Source organism: Trichoplusia ni, chromosome 21 (assembly GCF_003590095.1).
Source record: "Trichoplusia ni isolate ovarian cell line Hi5 chromosome 21, tn1, whole genome shotgun sequence".
Lineage (NCBI taxonomy): Eukaryota > Metazoa > Arthropoda > Insecta > Lepidoptera > Noctuidae > Trichoplusia > Trichoplusia ni.
In genome coordinates this window covers 178744-201577 of record NC_039498.1, presented here as the reverse complement: position 1 = coordinate 201577, position 22834 = coordinate 178744, and the positions used below count along the sequence as shown (strand labels likewise).

Genomic DNA, 22834 nt, shown 5'->3' with positions numbered 1-22834 from the left:
CCATAATTCACTACTATAAAATTTATAGAAAAAACGAACTGTTAAAGAGGTGGTATATCAACACTATTTTTTAGATTTAATAAAAAGAAAACCCCACTACTAACCTCAGCAACTTTATAACGCTATGCAAAACAAATCTGACTGAACACATGCACGACTTGCAAAACAAAATACCATTCGTGTCTTGCGTATGGTGATCTATGCTACCGATTCGTATTTCAGTAATTTGCGCGCCTCTTCCGCCATCTACCGGCAGAGGCGAGAATATGACGAACTAACATAGGTTAACGAAAATAGACCAATATGCAGTATCAATATGATGCAACATTGCACACAACAAAAAAATTATGACTATTAATTCTTTCAGCCAATTTACATTAGAAATTGAGAAAAGCTCTCCGCTCTTAGATATATATTATGCCTACAGCGTGCTTTTATTTGCGGTAGCATAATACTTAGAATAAATAGAGTTAAAGATACATCACTGAATCATGAATGAGAGGATTCTGATCCGAAAGCTTTGCATATGCATGTGGGATGAGCAGAGGAAAAGGCAAGGCGCTAGATGTAGAGTCTCAAAAAAAGCTTCAATTTTATTAAAATCAAGATGACTCATGTCTACAGAAATTAACCTTACCGGAATCATTATAAAATGGTTTTTCCAGGGAAAGAAACATTCCCAATTAGTATATTATTTGATTTGAAAAACCCAAACGTGCATAAGAAGTGAAATCAGCACAGAATCCGGAATCAGATAAAGTCGACATTCATACGAGATGTGTTTTATTTTTAGACATTGCATAAAGTCTTGGTCTTTGTGCTAAGTATAATTGACACGTTTTATTTTAGACTATTTGACCTTATATTTTATGAGGTCCAAGTATTTAAAATACAAGATCCAAAAAACACACCTACAGGTTGTTTCAAAAAGTACGGACGTTTTCACTACGTCTATTAAAAGAGAATACTTAGAGGTCACAAGTAGGTTTCGCGTTCTCAAAAGCCTTTGGATATGTGCTGGAAACAGGCAATAAAGATGAGTACAAGTTACCAATTTTTCTCCTTTTATAAAAAACTTCAAAAAAATCTTAAAGGGACCCTAAATCTTGCTGTGTCTTTTTATAATATTAAAATTACCTTAGTATTGTTTAATCTGATGCAGTCGTACGCAGACACAGTAAGTTGTGTAGGTGTTTCTCAGTACCCAGTAGACCAAATAGACAGCCGTGTTTTCCTTAGAAGCTACTGATAAGGCAAGTGACGTCAGAGTCCGGGTATTACATTTTTAACATACAGGTAGAGTAATTTATAGTTAGGAGTTTTTGGCGATAAATAATCAGTAAATATAGAAGATATAATATCTGTAGACATAGTCATGTTATTTATAACAGACCGTATTCAAAATTGTATACCTCAAGGTTACAAGTATATACAAAGCGATAACTAAGTAAAAGTGTTTTTCAGACCATCACGTTTTAGGAAAGAGCTGACATCTGCACATCCATACCATAACACTAATTTATCGCATTACCAACCATTGTCTACCATAAAACAGTCCTAACAAAAAAACAGTCAAACGCCGCTTTTTAAAGCGCAAACATTAAAAAATCAAAAGGTACTTAAAATTATCCGAATAACCTATAATTATATAGTTTTTAAACGGCAATTTTAAATGACCAGAATGACAAAAGATGAGCTGATCGAGGTATCCTTGGGCTCGCGCCTCTACCTGGCCCGGGTCTGGCCGTCGTCCGCCGAAAAAATAAATACCGCAAGCCCCATTTAACATGTAGCCCGACCCGCTTGGGCCGTGCCATTTATTACGTAGAACCTTTTTATACACCGCCTTTTGTCTACGTCATTTCAAGCTATTCCTTTAAAACAGAAAACGCCGCCAAAGTATCGTCGGGAAGATCAAAATCAAGATAAAACCGTTAACAGTGTAGCACTAATTACAGTACGGTTTTTGTAATAAAATTCATTATGCTCGTCAAATTTGTTTGCAGTACTTTGTTTAAACAATACAGATGTCTGTGAATAGGTACCGCTAACAGGAAACACTTGGGTGGCAGAAAAACATTTGTTAGATAGGTACCTTTTTGTTATCTGTTAAGCAGTAGGTGCTAATTATTAAGAAGGCCCATTACTTCAAGCGTACCTGCATGGTGAATTTAAATATAAAAAAAATATTATTAAAGAAAAAGTTTTAGCAAGTAGCGTTCGAATTTTAAATTCAACATTATAGTTTCAATTATACAATAGACGGAATAGACCGTTTGAAGGAGGTGAACAAGACATTTACCTGAGCACACAAATACTGGCTTGCACGACATTCCTTTTCATGTCCCCGAAAAAAAAGTACAAGCCACGTGCCTTTAGAGACCCTAAATGAAAAATCTCATCAGCTCAAATATTGTTTATACTTCATTTCGGCTTCGAGTTAAAAATATTTCATACAAAAAAATCCAAAGTGTTCTCCAAGAATTCCCTGGGAAAGTATGTTACGCATGCTTGAAACTCGATCGCTGGGCCACACGTGCTCCTGCGCAGCGTATGAATGGGCCGGCGGAGGGCGGGAAGGGCCGCGGCCCGCGGGGAAGGGACGGAGGCTTTTTTCAGGCAGTAGTTGCCGAGGCGCGGGCGGAGACGCGCGTCCTGTGCTTGCAAGCTCCCGTGTTTAAGTCAGTGTATTTGTTAAGTGATTAACCGGAGATCATTAAAGTTGTAAGTACTAGTAATGTCATTTAATATTATTTTTGTAGGTTAGGTTAGGTTAAAAAGACTAAAACACTTTGTTTTAATCTTCTTTTTGTTATTGTAGAGCCGTATTCTATAAAATTTTATGCTAAGTGTAAAAACGTGTTGACAGTTAAGAAAATTTTGCCTTTTTGGAACAAATGTTTGATTTTATAATTAAATGAACAAATAAAGTTAAAGTTTTGTATATTTAAACAAACTAAACTTTAATTACGCCATAGAATTAGCTGTGTTTCGATTGTAATAAGTTATTTGTTCAGAAAATATAAGATTTATGTTATTTATTCAAATTATTTAATTAAATTTAATTATTTATTAGATAACTTTAAACATGGCTTCGGATCCCGCTCCGCTGTCGAAGACGGCAAAGTATAAGAAGATCACAAAACCTCTTTTGGAACGCAAGCGGCGCGCGCGCATCAACCGTTGTTTGGATGAACTTAAAGATCTCATGGTCGGCGCTCTAGAGGTATGTACTCATATTTTAAACACTGTAAATATAAACGAAATAATTGTAATTCCTTTCATCATTATTTGAGAACGATTCACGTTCTTTGATAACGATTTTTATTGGTAGATAGTTCAGCCATTAATCATGCAAAATGACGCAAATTTCTGCCTGTGTCGTCAGCTCACAGTATGTTTAAGACTTATTTTTATAAGAGCCATCAAAGATAATAATGTTTGCCTACAACATATAATTAACTTTATTTTTAGGCCACACCATTAATAGGTAACATATTAGGCACGTATGCACATAAAAATTATCCTTCTATTACTCTTCATCAAAATGCAATCCATCATTCATTCACACGCCATTTATTTTTATCACAAACCGGTCGTCCTTCTGTTTATTACAGCGTACTTACCATGAGCCGTACAGACACCAAACTGGAATATAAAAGTACAAGTTCCATTAAGAAACAGGAGTTGCTTATTCGCGTATAGGTACAGTTATATTAATGTTACGTTTCGTAGCGTGAGAAACGCGCCGCGCACCACCTGCTCTTGTACTGTATTTTACTCACTCTTGTCTTTTTGCTCACAGATCGATGACGACAACCTGAGCAAGTTGGAGAAGGCAGATATCCTTGAGTTAACCGTTAACCATCTTACAAAGTTACACAGCCCGAGGGACCCGGTTTTGGAGACCAAGAAGTTTCAAGCGGGTTTCGGACAATGTGCGGCCGAAGCTTGCCGATTTATTATGTCCGTGCCGGACTTAGACGCAAACGTCAGTCAAAATTTGATCAGCCACTTATCAAGACTGATCACGGCTCAACCACTTACCATTCAAGTACCAGAAAGACCAACCTTCTCACCACCGACTTCGCCTTCATCCGTGATCTCCGACAGACAACATTACTACAGCGACCACGATAGGTCTTCTTCAGATGCGGAAGATTCCGTGTATTCGGGGGAAGCTCCCAAACAATGGGCTTACAACAGACCTCCTACAAAAGCCGCTCAAAAAATACCACCCAATGGCTTACTGACAACGGTTGACAAGATGAACCATCACGGCGCTGTAGAACAAATGAACGGCCACAGAAACGGGGCGTATTTCAAAAGAGTTCCGGCCGAGGCGAAAGATGTCATACTGCAAAAAATCAGACAACACATAATGGACAAGCGAAGCAACGACAACGTTGATGTGAACATGAGCGCGGAGCCAGCGCCGGAACCAAAATATTTACAGAGGGACGAGCCATACAGAGGCGAGTACACGTACCAGTACTCGCCACCAAACACAAACAACGATACTCTAGACCTCCGGAAGGTTAGATCGCCAGCGAAATCCAGCGAAGCGGCGTACTCGCCGAAAAACATGGTCGCGCACCCCGGCACTAATCAATTAGACGTAACTCCACAGAGCAAAGTTGAGGTGGCACCCATTGTTCCGGAACAATGCGAATCGCCGATGGATTACAGCAACTTACCGCCTAAAAAGAAAAGGAAACTGATCGAGTACCAGGAGTACAAAAAGAAGGAGGAGGCTCGTCGCCAGCTCGAGGCTTTCTACGACGAGAAAAAAGAGCGTCACGCGGAGGGACCACCGGCCGACGATGGCGACAGCAAATGGCGCCCGTGGTGACGGCCCTCGCGTCACCCGCCTATTGTGATATTAATAGTCTCTTCTTCCATAAAAAAGCTTTAATTTGTGTTAATTTATCTATGTTTAGTCGTTTAGTATGTAGTTTCTAAGTGCCTTATATTTGCTTTAAACTGTTTACGTGTAGAAAGGCACTGAACATTATTTATGTGCCATTTATATGATCTCGATGTCTTCCTATATTGTACCCGTGTTAAGATGCGTCTTCCATGTACAATAATAATAAATTGATAAACTTTGATGATATTAAATGATGGATTTCATTTGTTTGAGAACCCGAGCCCTCGTCGAGCAAAAAGTAAGTATGAGATGACAATCTCTATTAAAACAAAAAACGATCCATGATTGATGTTATTGAACACATTTATATATAACATTGATACAAAAAATGTCACATTTACCTGTTTCTATAGTAGGTAGCTACCTTGCCAATACAATATTCGTGAAATTAACAAAAACTCACACATCTAGAGCAAACCTTCATGTTCATTTATTACAATTAAAAATTACCTAGACACAATAAATTATTATTGAGGAAAAGGACTTCAATAACACGTTTTTTGCATGAAATATCTTGACACTGTAAATGAAAACAACAATAAAGGCGTTGTATTACGTAGTACGTACATTTTTTTATGTTGTTTTGCTTTCCCTGTTGAAAAGAGTAGGAAATAGTGCATAGTGCATCATAAATTACTTCTAGATACTCATAAATATATAAAGCAACCTCTAACATTTTTATTTAGTATAATAGTTAGTATATATAGTGACCAATTAAATAACACAAATTATTTATGCCTCTGGTGTATGTAACTAAATTGTTAAGTATTAAAATTATACATTAAAATAATAAAAGCCGAATGGTTCAATAAATTACCCTGAATAAAAAAGGTAAACTTAGTCGATTCGGGCAAAAAAAAATCAAGCAAATCAATTATTTTCCTTTTCTTTACTTTTTGCCAAAAGATTCCAAAACAAATTTTGCGAAAAACATTTTCTAGATATTTTGTTTTTATATTCTCATCTAATTTGCTTCGCCTAGCGACATCTATTTACATTGACGAAAATATTTGAAAGTAGAAATACTTAAAATAGTGGCATCTGTTGCTTATTTTCAAAAGTAATTAAAATTGCGAAAAGTTGTTACTTGACTTAGTTGACTTTAGTCAACACAGATGGCACTGTAGTCACGTAAGTTCGTCTCTGAAAATACGCCATCTAGACATTTGGCTGTGAATTACTTTATAGCAGTTAAGGCTTGTTACTGTGCGGCAGGTGGTATGAATAAGTCGTTTATTTGGACCATAGATGTCACTGTTTGACATTGGCATGTTTTGTTGACAGAAAATATTTTTTATTTATTAGGTTTGTTAAGATAATTTAGTAATATTACAGATGCTAAATTTTTTCTGGTTCTACACGTTTTGCCTGGTTATCCATTTTTATTTTTTTTAGTACAAAAAGAGATTATTGTAATAAATTGTATTGACCATAACTTGAACGATTTCGGCGTGAAACATTTTCAAAAACATTTATTATTTTACATATTTTGAGACATCTAAGTAAGTGTATTACTTAAATTAATACTGCAAACCTAAAATATTATTTTGTATTAAACGGCAACAAGGTAATGTTGCCGAGAAAAACAACTGTAGCTCTACTCACCGCTAGATGGCGTCAATAGTTTCTAACTTTCCTGACGTAACGCCAGTCTTGTCTGGCTCGCAGTAGTAGTAGTAAAGTGGGGCGCGCAGCGTATCAACTCGACTCCATTCATTCATTGACTCGCTGGTCGAGCGACCAGACGGTTATTCAGTGATTAGACAGCGCGGTGAACGAATGACAAAATGCGCTGCGCGCAATTTGTAACGAACTATTTCGACGTTTAAAATACGAATTGACAGTTATTGTTTTGACTTTTATAAAAAAATTGTAAATTAATAATTTGTGAATACTGGATTGTTTTGTGTTTTTCGTGATGTTTAGTTACTATGATGTGGTGGAAAGTGTTTTTATGTGCAATGTTGTGGTAAGGCGATGCTTGTAGGAGAGCAATCGCCGGCACCGCGGGTGGTGGCCGGCTTGAGGAAACTTCGCCCTGAATTGACCCCTGGACCCATACCTACGCCTGTAGATCCAGATTTTAGGATATCAGGTTGGTAAACAAACCATAACAAGATAGATAGCATATCCAAAACAAAACTTGACAAAATATAACATTGGAAATCAGTCAAAACCGTCTAGATTTTACGGAACTCATTATTTCAACATTCACATCTAGCTTAAAGCTTCTAACTGTAAAATAATAGTAACATTAATACAACACGTAATGACTCCCGTACAGTATTAATTTAGCTTTTTGTCACAATCATCTGGCAACAGACTAATAGCATGTTGAACCGCGGCACAATGTATTCGCTATTATTCAAACACATCAGCTGTGGTGCACATGTTTCGTAAAACAGCCGGACTTTACATGGCACCGTCTAATGCACATGTTTAAATAACTTAGCAGAACCATCATTGGATGAATACCTAACACTCGTAAAAATAACTTAAATTAACTAAGTATTTACTCGAAACACTGCAGCACATCTTTTCTATAAATGCTGTTTAACGAAATTGAGAAAACGTAAATGTTTATAGATAAATAGGTGGTTATTTATTATAAAAACTGACAAGCTTGCTGTGCAATGTAGACAATTTGTATTGCCTACTGAAAACATAGTCCTAGGTCTATAGGTGTCTATATCACATGGAGTTTGTAGGTACTTAGTTCTTACCCAATTAACACATTGAATCCTACGTATCCAAGTATCTAAGTATTTATCATAAATGGTGATGTTGTCATAGCAAGTTAGATCCTGCTACTCAGTAGGTACGTACCTATACCAAACTGGGTACCTAGTAACATTTGCAGGTGCAACATCGTTCGTCTCGTGTTTACATACACATGGATAGGTAGGTTAGGTGCGTAATGCATTTTGATTGCTCAAAAGCTAGTGATGTTACCTAATTACCTATTACAAAAACGTATCTAGTAAAAAATGATGTTAAATTTGCTTTAAAAATAAATTTCGGTGGATTCGAAACTGACAAAGTACAAACTTAAACAAGTCGGAAATCATCTCATAAATTGTCAACCAGTAGACTGGGTAAGTAATAATCGATCATACCACATCCCTGCGTAGTGGACTAATCAATTTAAGGTGCAACGTAGGGAAATATCGTAATGTAGGTACCTAATGTAAACATCCCTACTTCTCTACTAATATTATAAATGCGAAAGTAACTCTGTCTATCTGTCTGTCTGTTACGCTTTCACGTCTAAACCACTGAACTGATTTTAATGAAATTTGGTACAGAGATAGAGTTGACCTAGTATAGTTTTTATCCCGGACCTTTGAAGAGTTCTCTTGGAAACGTGATATAACCGACATCGGCGCTGGCGAAGCCGCGAGCGAAAAGCTAATCATTAATAACTTCAAGACACGAATTTCTAACAAGATGAAGCCTTGCTAAATCTGGCTAGCTAGACTTCTCATACATATATTGTGTAGGTAGGTACACTAGGTACCTAGAATAGGTATGTCCTACAAATGTTTAAGCTATCAGCTGTCTGTCCTGACGATAACGAAGACCGATAAGCAACATCCTTCCACGCTCTACCTAGATATTACGACTTCACCACAAAACAATGGCAAATACAGAAAAAAATCTAGACAGAAGACTTAAAAGAATTGTATAGAAGTTTCTTAAGTTTACGCGAATGTTAGACATTGATATGAAACTACTTTCTATAAAATCTAAAATTAAACCGCGAAAAAATCCGTAAAAGTAGTTTCTTTTCAATTGTACCTATAGAATTTCTATTAGCTCAATTGGGTAAGTTTGGAAACTGACCTCTTCTACTTGATTTCGGGAATCTTGAATAAGTAAATCATTTTGATCTAAATTAAAATAAACTCTTTAATCCTAAACGGTATAATGTTAACGTGAATGGCTAAACAATAAAAGCCTAGTATAAAATCCACAGGTTATCTATCATTCCTATTGTTATTTTAAGGTTCTCATGACCCTAAGCTACCTGGATGTAATATTTTACGTAAGTTGTTGGCGGCACCGACTTTTTTGCCGCCTAAAACACAATAGGAAGATGCGTCAGCTGTTGGTTGATACAATCAGCTGTTTATAGTCAACGACATTTTTTTTAATCATAGATAGGTTTCGTAGAATTTTCTATCTAAATATTTACAGTAAATCATGTATTCTATGAGACAACTCGTAATTTCTATTCTGTATTTGGTTTTGCCTCATGTCGTTTTATTTTCAATATAAAAATTAAGGGAACAGGAAATTGGGATTAAGTTAATCATCTCATTTAATTTTCTTAAACGTGTGTTACGTTAGATTGATTATTAATATAAAACTACTCCGACCATCATAAGACAGCTTCGTAATATTTGGAATTAATACCTGATCTTCTTTTTATACATTTATATACCTTTAAAATGTACCTAAAACCTTATACCCTACTTATTTAACTATGTTAACAGGTTAGGTAACGAATGAACTCGTATTTGCCCGATAGTAACTATAATCAAATCGATTGCCCATCATTTACTACCTAAATACAACTTAAATAAATTTCCTAGTTTTATACCAAAATTTTAAGGATTTTTTTTAACTCATACCTTAAATTAATTTATCTCTATTACAATAAGCAAATTGGTAATGTAATAAAACCTTGTAAGTTTGTTTATTATGCACTTTTTATCAGCTATAGACATTCATTACATCCATTTAATCTACATTTTTGGACTCGAAAGATAGTAATAAACATTGTTATTGATCTAAATCAGTAAGGTTTACATTCTACAAGTAGGTCAAATGTAAAATTATTGATTATATTCCTTTCGGCTGTATAAGAGGCAGTCATAGCCAGCTTAAAAAAAACTCTACACTCTATATTTTGGTCATATTTTTGCCTAGGTACTCTTTAAAATCTAGCATTAGAGTCATTGGACATAAAACATTGTTAATAGAATTATACCGACACTCACGGCACAGTATGGTTATACAAACAGATTTGAAATAGTAAAATATCAATAGCATTGCGTAGAGACGATTGTTATACTGTATTTGTAATAAGGTTTTAATACACGTGAGAACTAGTAATAAGTATTTCTAATTGTTGCGTTCTTGCTTGCTCGACAATATTTGAAAACATTTTTAAATTAAATATCAACTCTTCTGTTACCCGGGGCACTACCGCTTTTAATATTATCTTCCACAACTGCAATAGGGATGATGACTGAGTATAAAAAGAAAAAATCTCATTAGTCCCTCAGTTAGATAATTGAAAAGTATGAGACACGTATTTTTTCCTTTTTCAGAAAAACTAGAATTGACAAAGATTAACTGCTTTAAAGTTTAGGAGACGGCTTGTGACGTAACGATATGGTAAAATTTATACTCAATCGTGACGTCACGCGTAAGTTTCATTCACTGTAATTTGGTCAATTTATGTTTACAGGACAGATAAAAAATACGTATCCAATAATATAAAAAAAAACTACAAGACGGATACTGCAAAATAGTTTTATTTACTTACAACCTTTCACGATCATTTCGAGACTAAAATAAGCCATATCGGTTCAGCTTCAGGCTTTCTCGAGTTTTAGCGAGGCTAACGAACAGCAATTCATTCTTATATAGATAGGTATTTAAGATAGAGTGGTAGGTAAGCCTTCTAAATATTGCGCGCCAAAAATATCAACACACAGACACCACACACGTCTCATATAATGTCTTACACACATTAATATTATAGCTCCCTTCAAGTCAATGAGAGGCACACATTTGAGGTTTTCATTAAATAAACAACTCTGTATTTCTGATAGAGCAGTAAAAAATACCTACTCACAATAAGTACGACATGACAAATTTAACTTTATTGACAATTAAATAACATACCTAAAGGCAGATTGTTTATTAGTGTTTTTATATATATGCGTCACTTTGACAATAGGTTTTAATTGGAAAATAAATATTTTATTCACTTTTTCACTTACTATTCATATTTAATCTTTGGAAAAACGACCCTTTTGTTTGTAATAGCGAGTATCTATGTATAACGTAGTCTTTTAAGACTATTGAAGGCAAGTTACAAACAGAATGTTATAGGTTAACTTCTTTGCAAAAGACGTACGCTTGGAAAACTGTAGTTAAATAAAGCATAACTTAGAATAGGCAATTACCACAATACAATAAAGAGAGACTGTCACATACTAGGTACATATCTCATTCAAACGGCGGTCATCGACTCGTCTTAACTAACTGTATACAATAGAACAAGCAAGTATCAAATGAGTACCTACTTTACTATGTGGCATGTAACTTAGTACAATAGCTACGGAAAAGACAATTTATATTTTGAAAATAGGCTTAGATACCTAATGAACTTACGAGCTCAAGAGTTTTTTTCCCGGGGAAATTCTCATCGATTTTCTCTGCACTGGAAAAGGCGAGATGGCGAGACTCCTACTGGATAAAACCACGAAATGCACCCTTCACCCTTGTTCTTGGGATCCCTGGCGCTCCTTTCCACTCTGTAACTCTTGTGTAAGGTGTGAAGCCCCACTTGGTCGCAGTTGAACGTAAATCAAATATATCGCGTTGGCGTGTCATGGCCGATTTAATTTTGAATATCCGATTTTTACTTGTGAAATCCATTTTTTTAATCACGCCACGCCTATTCTAGGCAGATAATGACTTGTCTATCGTAACGAATAACCTCAGTCAAAATCAGTCAAACTTAACAACCAAATAAATCCAAATTTTGCCAAGCTTACCTCAAAATTGCACAAACAAATTCATAACACATTGCAATCATCAATTTCGAACATCCTTAACCATTTCCACGAATTTCCATTCGTTACTTCATCAATGGACGCAACGATGACCGAACGAACTTGACTTTCACCTCAGTTCATTCATTCATTCATTGGGATGAATACAAATGCCTACGCTTTTCAATGGACACTGGTTGTATTACGATTTTACGTCGTTAAAATATATGATTCATAATGTTTGTCAAGCTCACCGGAACAAACACGTAGGTAGGTAGTGTAGGTACATAAATACCCATACCATTAATAATGGACGTAGTAAATACAATAATATTTATCACAGTTTGAATTTACTGTCAAATTCTAACGTGCTCATGATATAAGTAAAGTAAAAGAAAACCTCGTATGTATTTAACGAATTATCCTTATAGATATTATAATATATGACTCCATATAAAACACAAATAAAGGTTATATACCCACATATACAACCTCTATACTAAATCCGCTAACCGTGTATCGCAACAATAGGTAAAAACTGATTTGTTAATTTCCAGTAATTTCTCCGCTATCACCGACTTATCGCTTTTGCTATCAGAATAACATACATTTAGTTCAGATAACATTATTTTATTAATTCGGGTACTTATTGGCGTTTTTGACTCATCGATGTTGTGGCAATGAAAAAGGTTGTAACCTTCAAATGCGTTGTGATAGGATTTTCCCTTTTTGATAACGTATTACGTGGTGAAATTTCAAGTGTGTTTCTGACGAAATATTAAAGAGATGTCGCTATTATTATGGGTATCTTTCGACTGTCGTGTCGCCTGGAAAATAAATAGATGCCAACAATTCCTTTACGATTTTTTTCTTACTCGGAAAGGGAATTTAATGCTGCCTACATAAGAGAGTAAAGACACTGACTACTTAATAATTAATTAGCGTTTTCAATTTTTACCATTCGCTCTCCCAAATTCTACAATCATTATAATATGATGTTCAGTTATCTATTTCAAGCGACATCATCTCAATTAAACTCCCTCTTTACAAACGTGTCAGTATTCCACCTTTCGTAAAAGTTCATTCAGTAATCCAAAGAACATTTACCGATTCACATTCGCACTCCACGCGTATCAAAACGGCAGTCTTCTCCGTAACTCGGTGACGCACCAAACAGGTAGTCAATTCCATTAACCTTTCGCTGACAGTTGCATCAGAATCAATCAACTGAAAGTCATATGTCACTTGATATCGCTTCAATGGACTTGCGGACAGCGAAATGTCAGCACTACAATCGATTTTTGATGATGTTTTTGGTAGTTAGTTTTTTAGTAGGTATGTAGGTAAGAGGTTCCTGTCAGGAATACTTAATTTCTTGAGGCCTAGCGCCACGTCTTTAGAATATAATATATTTGCAGTTATAAAAGCGAGACAGACTGCGCTTCATGGCGTATGGGGCCTCTCTTCTAAAACTGCAATAATATTAAGTATTAATAGAGGTGTTGGTATTCCGATACAAGCAAAAATTTGTAAGTCGAATGTCCAATAGTTCTTTGAATCGGCATCAATGATAACAGCGTCATCCATTTAATCGCATTATGACAATGACTATCTACGTTTTACTACTCATAAATTATTCGCAATTAACGGTTTGTTTACGTACTTTAATTCAAGCATTCCTTTGACTAAGCTAATTGTGATTGAATAGATATTTAGCCGACGTCATCCTAAAACAATCAATATTCAAATTCAGATGAATGGGATTAACAAAACAGCGCTAGAGTGTTTTAGATTGAAAATTTAGCATATTTTAAAACACTTCGATACTTCGTGATCGTCAATAACTCGTGTTTGCAGCCTTAAGACTATGCTTACGTTGACAATAACTCATTAATATATTACGCAACAAACCATGTTAAACGACTTGATTCATTAAAGGTCTAGGTCATTTCATCATAACCGTTATAAATTGATTCTATACTTAATTGAAGACAGTTCATTTTGTATTATGAATGAATGTATACTTATGAATGGAAGATGGCCTATGGCCTGTGGTTGAGGTCACCAAACCAAAAGCACTGTGCACAACGTGTTAAATCCCTGGGTAAAATCCCCTCTTAACTACTCCTCCCCGGAACTAAATGTCAAAAATAAAATGACAGCAGGTGAAGGTTGTCAGGAAATGGCGTCGGAAAATATTGTTTTTTACAAAACGAGTTTTATCTGCATAAAACACTATATTTGATTATTCTATAAACGAATAAAGATTAATAGATATATTTTCTATGTATCAGGAATCAAAAAACAAATAAAAACCGAAAAAGTATGTATATTCTACTAGTTGGAAGTTTTTAAACCCATCCTGTGAGTTTGATTACAAGAAATATACAAATATTGAAACCAAATATTGAGAACAAGGGCCTATGCTATCTAATTACGTAAACAATTAGATGAAAGACGTCGAGATGTTTATAATAAAACCACATAAACATTGACGTGGCAAAGCATTAAAACAACTAGTGATGTTCCATCACTTTTTGAAATTCTATCGATAATTGGTCTTTTTGTAAGGTATTTAGTATTTGTAAATAAAAATACAATATAATTAAAAAAAGTATATTTATTTACGATGAAACATGTAAAATAAAAGAAAAAATAAATAAATGCAAAAACATGAAGGCATTTTTATTGACAATTTATAATTAAGTTGTTCAGATGTGTACAAAAAACAATAATTCGTCTTTGCTGTTATGGAGAAGGGCGATGAAGTCTTGAGGAGCCTCGTCACTTGGACGCCAAGCTGACATTCTGTAAAACAAAACGGAGAAAATCATACCTTTCGACACACTTATCTATTCGAAACATTTTATTACTATAAGTAATTAAAAAAATATAACAACATACAATCATCACTAACAAATAAAAATAAATACTATATTACTATAATACGAAAACGTAAATTATTATGAGTAGGTAATAAATAAAAATAATTAATAATAGATAATAAATTAAAATAAAATAATTAATTAAAATTTTTCAAACTCATTACAATATATAATCATAACTATCGATAAAAAATACTATCTATTCAAAACGTAATATTATCATAAGTAATAAAAATAATTAATTAAAATTATATTAAAGCATTACAATTTTCAATCGACACTATCGATTAAAAAAAATAATATCCTACATTTATCGACACACTTCATTCCCTAAGAAAAAAATAAAAAAAAAATAAACAAAAAAAAAATCACTCGGATTTAGACTTTATAACTAACGGGATAAAGACGAAAATCGACGGGCTGAACATTTGTCAACAAACCGCCATTTTTATATATTTTTTTTATAAATAACAACAAATTTAAGCTTACTATTATTTTACAAAAAATGGATAAATACATTAATAAATCGCCGTGAAACCTTGCACAAATTACTTAATAGCATATAAATAATGCATTTTACTGTATTTACTAAACAAAATCACAATAAATCACTCGGAATTCCTAAACATTCTAACGGATTTTATCTGGCTTTATCTAATTGTTATAACAATGTATTTCTTACAACTAATTACCTAAATAGCATAATTATAAACAAAATAATCACATTAGTAAGAAAAAACAGCACTAACCTCAGACAAATTTGTGAAATCCGCAAAAAACAACACTGCACCACACTGCGCAACGGCCCGCGAAAATGACAAATGTCTTGATCAAATTTTAAATAATGGCGCGTAGATTACGTTTCGTTTTTGGTTCACGACATAGAAAATGTCACTAACGACACATGTCACTCAACTTCTTTATACAAAAGTAGTTTGTAAACAGTGATTTCAAGTGTTAAAGTCGAGTGGACAGGCGCGGTGCCCGGGCACCGCGCGGGGCTATAGGGAAAAGTCGCGTTATGTCAAACGCGGTGCCCGGGCACCGCGCGGGGCTTTATGGATTAATCCCATATCCATATCCCCCCATCCATATATCCCCTCGATACAAGGAATAAACTCTTTAATACGGGAGTCGTTGACCTACACGAGAGATCAAAACTGTAATTTTATTTAAGAATTGACATTATTTTTCTTTGTCCCCAGGTGTCCTCCGACAGTATTACAATGACGACACAGAATCCTGGGCATGGGTCCGGGCCGCGGTCCGCGGGGGCTGCCTGCTTGCCTGGCGCGACGGTACCCTACCTCGGAGGGCCGCTGCCCGCCTGCCCCTGCGAGACCTGCACCTGCGGACTGCCCCCACCTTGCCCAACGCCTTCCAGCTATCCCGGCTCAGAGACGACTCTGCCGTCGCCACGTTTCAGGTGAATATACTGTGCAATGTGCATTATCAAAAATTATCATCATAGCAATCAATAAAGTCCCCTTATATATGAGGATGTATGTATGGTATGGTAGACTTGGAGTTTTGATAAAACCTGTAGAAAAATGTTCTTGAAATAGTCTTTAGTAGAATCTGAAGTTTAAAATCAAAGTTTAAATACTGCCTAGTGAGAGGTATGATGAGAAGAAACTTATAATTATTACCAGAAATACGTGGCATTTTTCTTATTGCTAGGTTATCATCAATTATATGCCACAGGCAAACTAACAAAAACAAAATAAAGCAAACCCATAAAAAAACGTGAAATTAAGTAGGCGGTAAACGACTTATTTAACCACGGACAAAAAATGTTTTGTTCGTTTCAAATTAGTGAAGGCTGTTTACTAATTCACTCGGAACTAGGAAACAGTGTTACCAACCGCTATAATGCCGCTCAAGTATTTCCCTACTTTCCATTGTTACCTTACAATTTAACAAAACCACGTGGAAATATTGCTAAGTCACGAGGTTATATTTTGTGATTCGGAATTGATTCGACAATTTATCACGTCACCCGACTGTGCTAAATAATTTGTCTTTCATATTGCCTGGGGATAAATATTGATAGTTTTTTGTGTTTCATTTTAAGATATGTACAATAAATACTAGCTGACCCAGCAAACCTTGCTTTGTCTAATAAAATATTTCAAGTTGTATGTATTTTTCAATGCCACATTATAAAAATAAAAACAAAAAATTTCGACCAAAAAAAATTAAAAAAAATAGTGAGCATCCCTGATCACTTAGGGGTATGAAAAATAGATGTTAGCCGATTCTCAGACTTACTAAATACGCATATAAAATTTGGTAAAAATCGGTTAAGCCGTTTCGGAGGAGTACAAAACGGTTCGAGCGATTTTTATGAAATTTTGTATACATATTGGGTAGGTCTGAGAATAGAACAACATCTATTTTTCATACCCCTAAGTGTTAAGGGTTGCTCACACTAAAAAAAATTATTTTGTTTTTGGAACGAAATTGTTTGTTTTTATTTTTTTTATAATAATGTATTAAAAATACATACATCTAGAAAAAAAAATCGGCAAAACAACGTTTGCTGGGTCAGCTAGTATATGTATAGATTAATAAGATGCGAAAAATATTATGCAAATTGCAGTGAAGTGATATTTCTCTTACCGTCGGAAGCTTTATTGAATTTGTCGATTCAGCATTCCTATTGTTTACAAGCACAAGTATCATTTGTCAGTTTCATTTAATATGGATATATTATTATAGGTTTTACTTAGAATCGAAGAGCCGGTGATCCTTGAAGACACGTGAGCCGTGTATTGTATTACAAAGATCTAATATGACAGTTTACACGCATATAACTTGGTAACGAAATAGTCTACTTTGTTGGTGTATTATTATTATTTAGTCGTTGCAGCTCTACAGCATGACCTATTAGAAGTCTCACACTACATAAAAAAGTGATTTGTCGGTAGAATACAAAAATTATCGAACTTTTAACTGGCAATGACTCTTTCAATACGCGAGTCGCGATACCGCCGCGTCAGCTCATGATTAAGGACTTCGGTTGGGTCCGCAACTAGTCGGACACCCCCCGATAAATACGCATGAGTAAACCGTTACATCATTGAATAATGAGTCTTTTTTTTTTGATGTTAAATTCCTATCTGTATCTAAGAAAACTGGGTACGGATAGGTTATTGAAACTGGCACTAGAACGATCGTAGTTTTAAAGAGTCATCCTAACTCATGATTCGGGCTAACGTTTATTTGATAGCGTGCGTTACCGGTGCACTGAGTCTGAACAAATACTTCTGCAAATCAGCACGTGATTTTTTCACGTTTTCGCTTGGTTTCACATCCTGTTAGTTGTTTATCACATGATATGAGTATATGGTTGTGAAACGTGCTGAAAACATTAATGGCATCTAAATAAAATGTAATATATTACCATAACTTTTGTTGAGCTGTCTAGACCAATTGTATTTTAACTTTGAGGGCATTGCATATAATTTATACAGTTGTTAAATGTTTAACTCTTAGTACTGAAATAATAAAGAATCATGTAAAGTCTCAACCTATAGACAAAAGGATTGCAATTAAGATGCAATTTAGAATATTTTCTCGTTTATTCATTTTATATTCTTATTCATATATTTATTTATTTGCGTTATCGTTTATTTTCGTTTTATTTGAATTATTACAAAATCTCCATAAAATTCTTGTCACAATATTAGTTTAGTTTTTACATTCCTCCGCTCGACCGATTTTTATGACGTTTGTGCGTCATATTCAGTATAGTTCCTAATAGTTTCTTTTAATTTTTACTTGTTTTTAATCTACTTATTAAATGGCAAATCAATGTTCGCTAGTAGCAGTCAGGTAGTAGTAAATAAATACCATCCCGCACAGTCTCATAAATATGTAAACAATATAGCTTTACACATGCCATTTAAGGACCTATCTAACACACAAATTACGCTTATTCTGATTCATGATATCACAACGATTCACGTCGATAGCATAATTGCTACAATTAGTCCTCATAATTTATAATACTAGTATTCATTGTCACGCAGTATTTTCCCGAGCGCATAAGTGATACTAAGACGACAATTAAAAGCCTGTATAGGCATTTTTATAACAATGTTGAGATTTTTCTGTATTCAAAATATCGCTCGGTTAATAATTGTTAGGTCTTAAGAAGACAAGCGATCTTAATACGAATATGAAAATGAAATCGATCGGAGATAAAATACTAATTGAAGTTCTGATCTATTGATTTTATTTTGTCTGGTAACTATCACAATTATTACCTAATCGTGTTTTGTTTATGTAAGTACAATTAACACAATGTAAAATAAAAAAATAATGTTTGCAAACTAATCTAATTATAATTGATATAAATACATTTTAAATGAAATACTTTAAAAAGAACACCATTTCACAAGAAAATTCATCCTCATCAGTAACATCACTTTAACCAAGTTCAGGTTCGATTCCAATGCAGGCCAAGTACCAATCTGACTTTTCCAAAAGTTATTTTGTACTTTCTTAATTATTCTAAGACACCTCCGACATACAGTGAAGAAAACCGTTAGGAAAATAGGTTTCCAAAACTTGGAATCTTAAAATTGCCACCCCTTTAAGGGAAAGAGGCCTATGCCCAATTGTGGGACATATATAAGAGTACTTTAACTGCAGTTACCGATACCCGAACTCAATAAATCAGCGCTCCGTGTTTACCCAGATTAACATTAATCTTTATTGGATATTATGATCGGTCACGTACACCGTACGCTACCCGGCATTGTCTACAAAGACAATGCTTTCATAAATAATTATCAACATACAGATGTTACATGACTCCCGTACCTAAGTAATGAGAATAATAATATTTAAAGAGTTTGCCGGTTCGTTGTCACGTTGGTATAAGATTTCACCATGTTTTTGTATGGCGACGAAATTTTCCAGTATAATTAGAACCGAATTATGTTGTAGGTTACGTACGATTAGGTACATCCTGCTGGTAGCAGTTGATAGTTTTTTTTTTTTTTCAAAGTAAGCTTGCAATTCGAACGTCTTCCAAGACGTTCTATCCCCCTTCGAATCACACCTTTCTCACGATTCGTACAATTTAATAGACCTCAATAAAGCGAAACAACCGTAAATCAATGTCTTTTGTACTTCGCGACCTTTTGATGTAACTATTACCATAAGAAGGGCTAGAACGCGAAGGTGTTGACACGTAAAGGAAACACGTTTTATGAAAACTCCTCCATATAAAGCTCCCGGTATACAAAAACATCTATGAATGCAATGTGACCATGACTAGTCCCGTTCTTACGATCAGATGTTCTATTATTGTCACCCTCCCGACCCTGCATACATTTTTTAACGTCACGTGGGGCTCATCTAGCTACTGCTTAAAAAACATTATGCAAATTGTAACGTTTCTTTAGCAGATTAAGTCATAAATTTTACATTTAATTCATTCGCCACAGTTGGATGTTTCAATTATGGATATTGTTACAGACTTGCAATGCGGCCGAATACGCGAGATGGGTGCGCGCGCTCTGCGTCGAGATTCTCGGCCAGACTCCTCTACCACAAGTCCGATTTCTGGACGTGCTGCCCGCTGCGGACACCGCCTGTCGGGAACCAAAGAAAGAGGCTGCTCAACACGAGACACCCTCTTGCCCCCCTAAACCGCCCCCGCGAGCTCGTCGGAGGTTACTGACCTCCACGGAGACGCAGCTGACGCGCAGGGATCACTCCCCCGCCGCCACGGATGAGGGCATCGTCGTCGAAGACGACGACTACGACTCATCATCCGATCGCAGCCTTGACCTGACCCTCTCCCTCGACGCCTTGAAGACTACAGATTTAGTCGATGCGCCCGTACGGACAGCAGAGGTTATCAAATGTGACAGCTGTAGTAAGCTGAACGCGGCCACGCCGCAGCATCACACGCTGCCGCGCGCGCGAGCTGATTCAGAGCAAGGCCGTCGCTACCTGAAGAGATGGGAGGGCACGGCGGGAGGCGCGGAGCGGGGCCGGTTCGCCATGGAGGCAGCCAGGCGGAAGACGTCGTCGCTCGAGACGCGGGCGAGGTCCTGCTCACCGAATGTCCACGAGGCAGTAGCGCAGTACGTTCCGGTGCGGGAGCGGCGCGCCCTGTTCGAGTCGCTGTCGCGCAGCGGCGGCGGGCTGGCGCGCAGCAGCGAGCAGCTGGCGCGCATCGAGCGCTCGCCGGACAGCAGCCCGCGGCGCGCGGCGTCGCTGCACGACCTGCAGGCGCCGCCCACGCGCTCCGTGTCGGACCTGCGCCAGTTCTTCGAGGCGGTGGCGCGCGGCGCGGGCTCGTGCGCCGGCCCGCGGCTCAGCGCGCCGCTGTCGCCGCTCGCGCACCCCGCGCCGCGCGCCTTCGCCTCGCTCACCTGCGCCTGACGCACACTCACTTGTACATACTGTAGATAGACCCGGCGTTGACCGCTATCTAAGTCGTTCGTTTTAAGACTGTTAAAAGTATTGTTATAGAAGTACCTAATATAAATAAAATGAGATGTATTGTCTATTATATTTCTTTAGTTTTATTGAAGCCTTACCTTGTACTAAAAGAGCTGATTCGGTTTCATGCATAGGTACGTCTGTCTTACATAAAATCAATCAAGCATAATGACTTAGTAGCCTTGTTGGGTATAACATTGTTTTTATTGTAAATTCAATTTGTCGCAAACAATTGGTGCGAGAACGTTATTAAATATGTTTGGTAGGTAAGTAATAGTCAGTGAAATGTCAGTCCGTAGCGCGCAAAGGTCGCGCGAGACGGAGCTCACTCGTGTCCTCCAAGTTATTTTACTTGTGTCGTAACAAACGTTATGTTGCAAAATGTTAAGCACCATTCAGCGCCATTGTTGGCGTGTCTTCACTTATTTTGCGAATTATGACAAAACGGTAACAGCACATTTAGTTGAATATGGCAGGGATTACGTACTCATATATTATGCAAAACATTACAAGACAGTATGTTAGACTTGTAAGCACAAGTGGAACGTTAGGTCGCACGCTTGATCCACACTTTTGCAATGCTATCGCTATCTTCACGGGTACATTTTCTTCAGACAGTATGACGATGCATTGTTCCCTACCGTGTACAAAGAAAGTGCACTAACTTCCTACATACGATAACAAACAAAACATTAAAACCTCATAATGACGCACATGTTGATAACTAATGGTCTACTGCTAAGATAAACTGCCTTTTGAGCTTTCTACTCATTAACTACAGATAATAAAACGCTTCGAAAGAAGGCGTGGTCTAAGTACAGGAAAATGGGAATTGCCTTGACATTGAATGTTTGAATCACGGGGATTTCTCTAAACAGGATAATATGGTTTAAAACTTGTATGTCGTGTTTAGTTTGATATTTTCTGCCGCGGTACCTCAGATTGGTGTCAATTCCAATAAGTAATGATGCAATAACATACTGTAGGAGTTACCGCCATTGACTATGTCGCGGTCGGTACGAGTTTACTATTCATTATAATGTGTTTGTAGGCACCGGCTGCTTTTCAATCGTAGATATTTATATTTATTATTTATACAAAAGTCTTAAGAAGACAAATACATCTAGATACTTTTTTCTCCTTGAAAGCGACAAAGTGCCTATGCATTTTCAACGTATGTAATATTAAAAATGTTCCTTTATTATTACTCCTTAGCTTTAAACAGGAACTTAAAGCTAGTATCTAGTAGTAGAGCCATATTTCGTCAAAACAACCTTGTTTATCCTCCACTCGATTGAAGACTGTCAACAAATTATCCGCGACAATTGACGCATGTTCGAGCAACTGATGTAATAATTGCGTCAATCGCAATTAGCGCTGCGGCTTCTAATCGAACGAGGAAATTGATCATGTGAATCTTGGAGGTGTCAACATGTCAAGATTTTTATAGACTTAAAACAATGGCTTATACAAGCCAGGGCAAGTATCTTGTCTTCAATCATCACTAGAGTACAGTCTTCAAGCGAGAAAGTTGTATTACACAACTCTACCAGTCAAAACAACAAGTATAGCGCTCTACTAATCACATTTTAATGAACAAAACTACGAAATATCAGCTATAAGCACCTTACAACAAAAAACTATTATTCATTCAAAACAACACCCAAAAATAATGATCAAACGCACGCTAGGACCCATTAAAATATGACCACAGGATAGTCTTGCCTCTCACTCTACCCCAAAGTACTCGTTAATTTTTCTAT

General features: G+C 36.2%; 2 protein-coding genes and 1 long non-coding RNA gene across 4 annotated transcripts; 2 read left to right on the top strand and 1 right to left on the bottom strand.

Moving 5' to 3' along the window:
* Nucleotides 1-2413: 2413 nt before the first annotated feature.
* Nucleotides 2414-5236, top strand: LOC113504231 (hairy/enhancer-of-split related with YRPW motif protein-like). Its single transcript, XM_026886407.1, has 3 exons — nt 2414-2724; nt 3077-3226; nt 3806-5236. Exons 2-3 carry the CDS (start codon nt 3089-3091, stop codon nt 4850-4852), a joined length of 1185 nt encoding a protein of 394 aa, XP_026742208.1. The 5' UTR covers nt 2414-2724; nt 3077-3088; the 3' UTR covers nt 4853-5236.
* Nucleotides 5237-6632: 1396 nt separating this feature from the next.
* Nucleotides 6633-21143, top strand: LOC113504299. 2 transcript variants are annotated; one of them, XM_026886557.1, is made up of 4 exons: nt 6633-7025; nt 15812-16032; nt 20097-20887; nt 20983-21143. In XM_026886557.1, the coding sequence occupies exons 1-4, from the start codon at nt 6908-6910 to the stop codon at nt 21035-21037; spliced, it is 1185 nt and encodes a 394-aa protein (XP_026742358.1). In that variant the 5' UTR covers nt 6633-6907; the 3' UTR covers nt 21038-21143. The 2 variants fall into 2 exon arrangements, with proteins under 2 accessions (XP_026742358.1, XP_026742359.1); XM_026886558.1 differs by having other exon boundaries at nt 20097-20896; nt 20987-21143.
* Nucleotides 14401-15670, bottom strand: LOC113504300. Its single transcript, XR_003401546.1, has 2 exons — nt 15356-15670; nt 14401-14529 (listed from the first exon to the last, which is right to left on the bottom strand). It is a non-coding gene; the product is annotated as an uncharacterized LOC113504300 (long non-coding RNA).
* Nucleotides 21144-22834: the final 1691 nt, after the last annotated feature.

Excerpts from the sequence above, each read along its gene's own strand:
- LOC113504231 (XM_026886407.1), top strand. The coding sequence starts at position 3,089 with ATGGCTTCGGATCCCGCTCCGCTGTCGAAGACGGCAAAGTATAAGAAG. Across the intron at positions 3,227-3,805 it reads TCATGGTCGGCGCTCTAGAG|ATCGATGACGACAACCTGAG; the intron begins GTATGTACTCAT and ends TTTTGCTCACAG.
- LOC113504299 (XM_026886557.1), top strand. The coding sequence starts at position 6,908 with ATGCTTGTAGGAGAGCAATCGCCGGCACCGCGGGTGGTGGCCGGCTTG. Across the intron at positions 7,026-15,811 it reads TCCAGATTTTAGGATATCAG|GTGTCCTCCGACAGTATTAC; the intron begins GTTGGTAAACAA and ends CTTTGTCCCCAG. Across the intron at positions 20,888-20,982 it reads ACGCGCTCCGTGTCGGACCT|GCGCCTTCGCCTCGCTCACC; the intron begins GCGCCAGTTCTT and ends ACCCCGCGCCGC.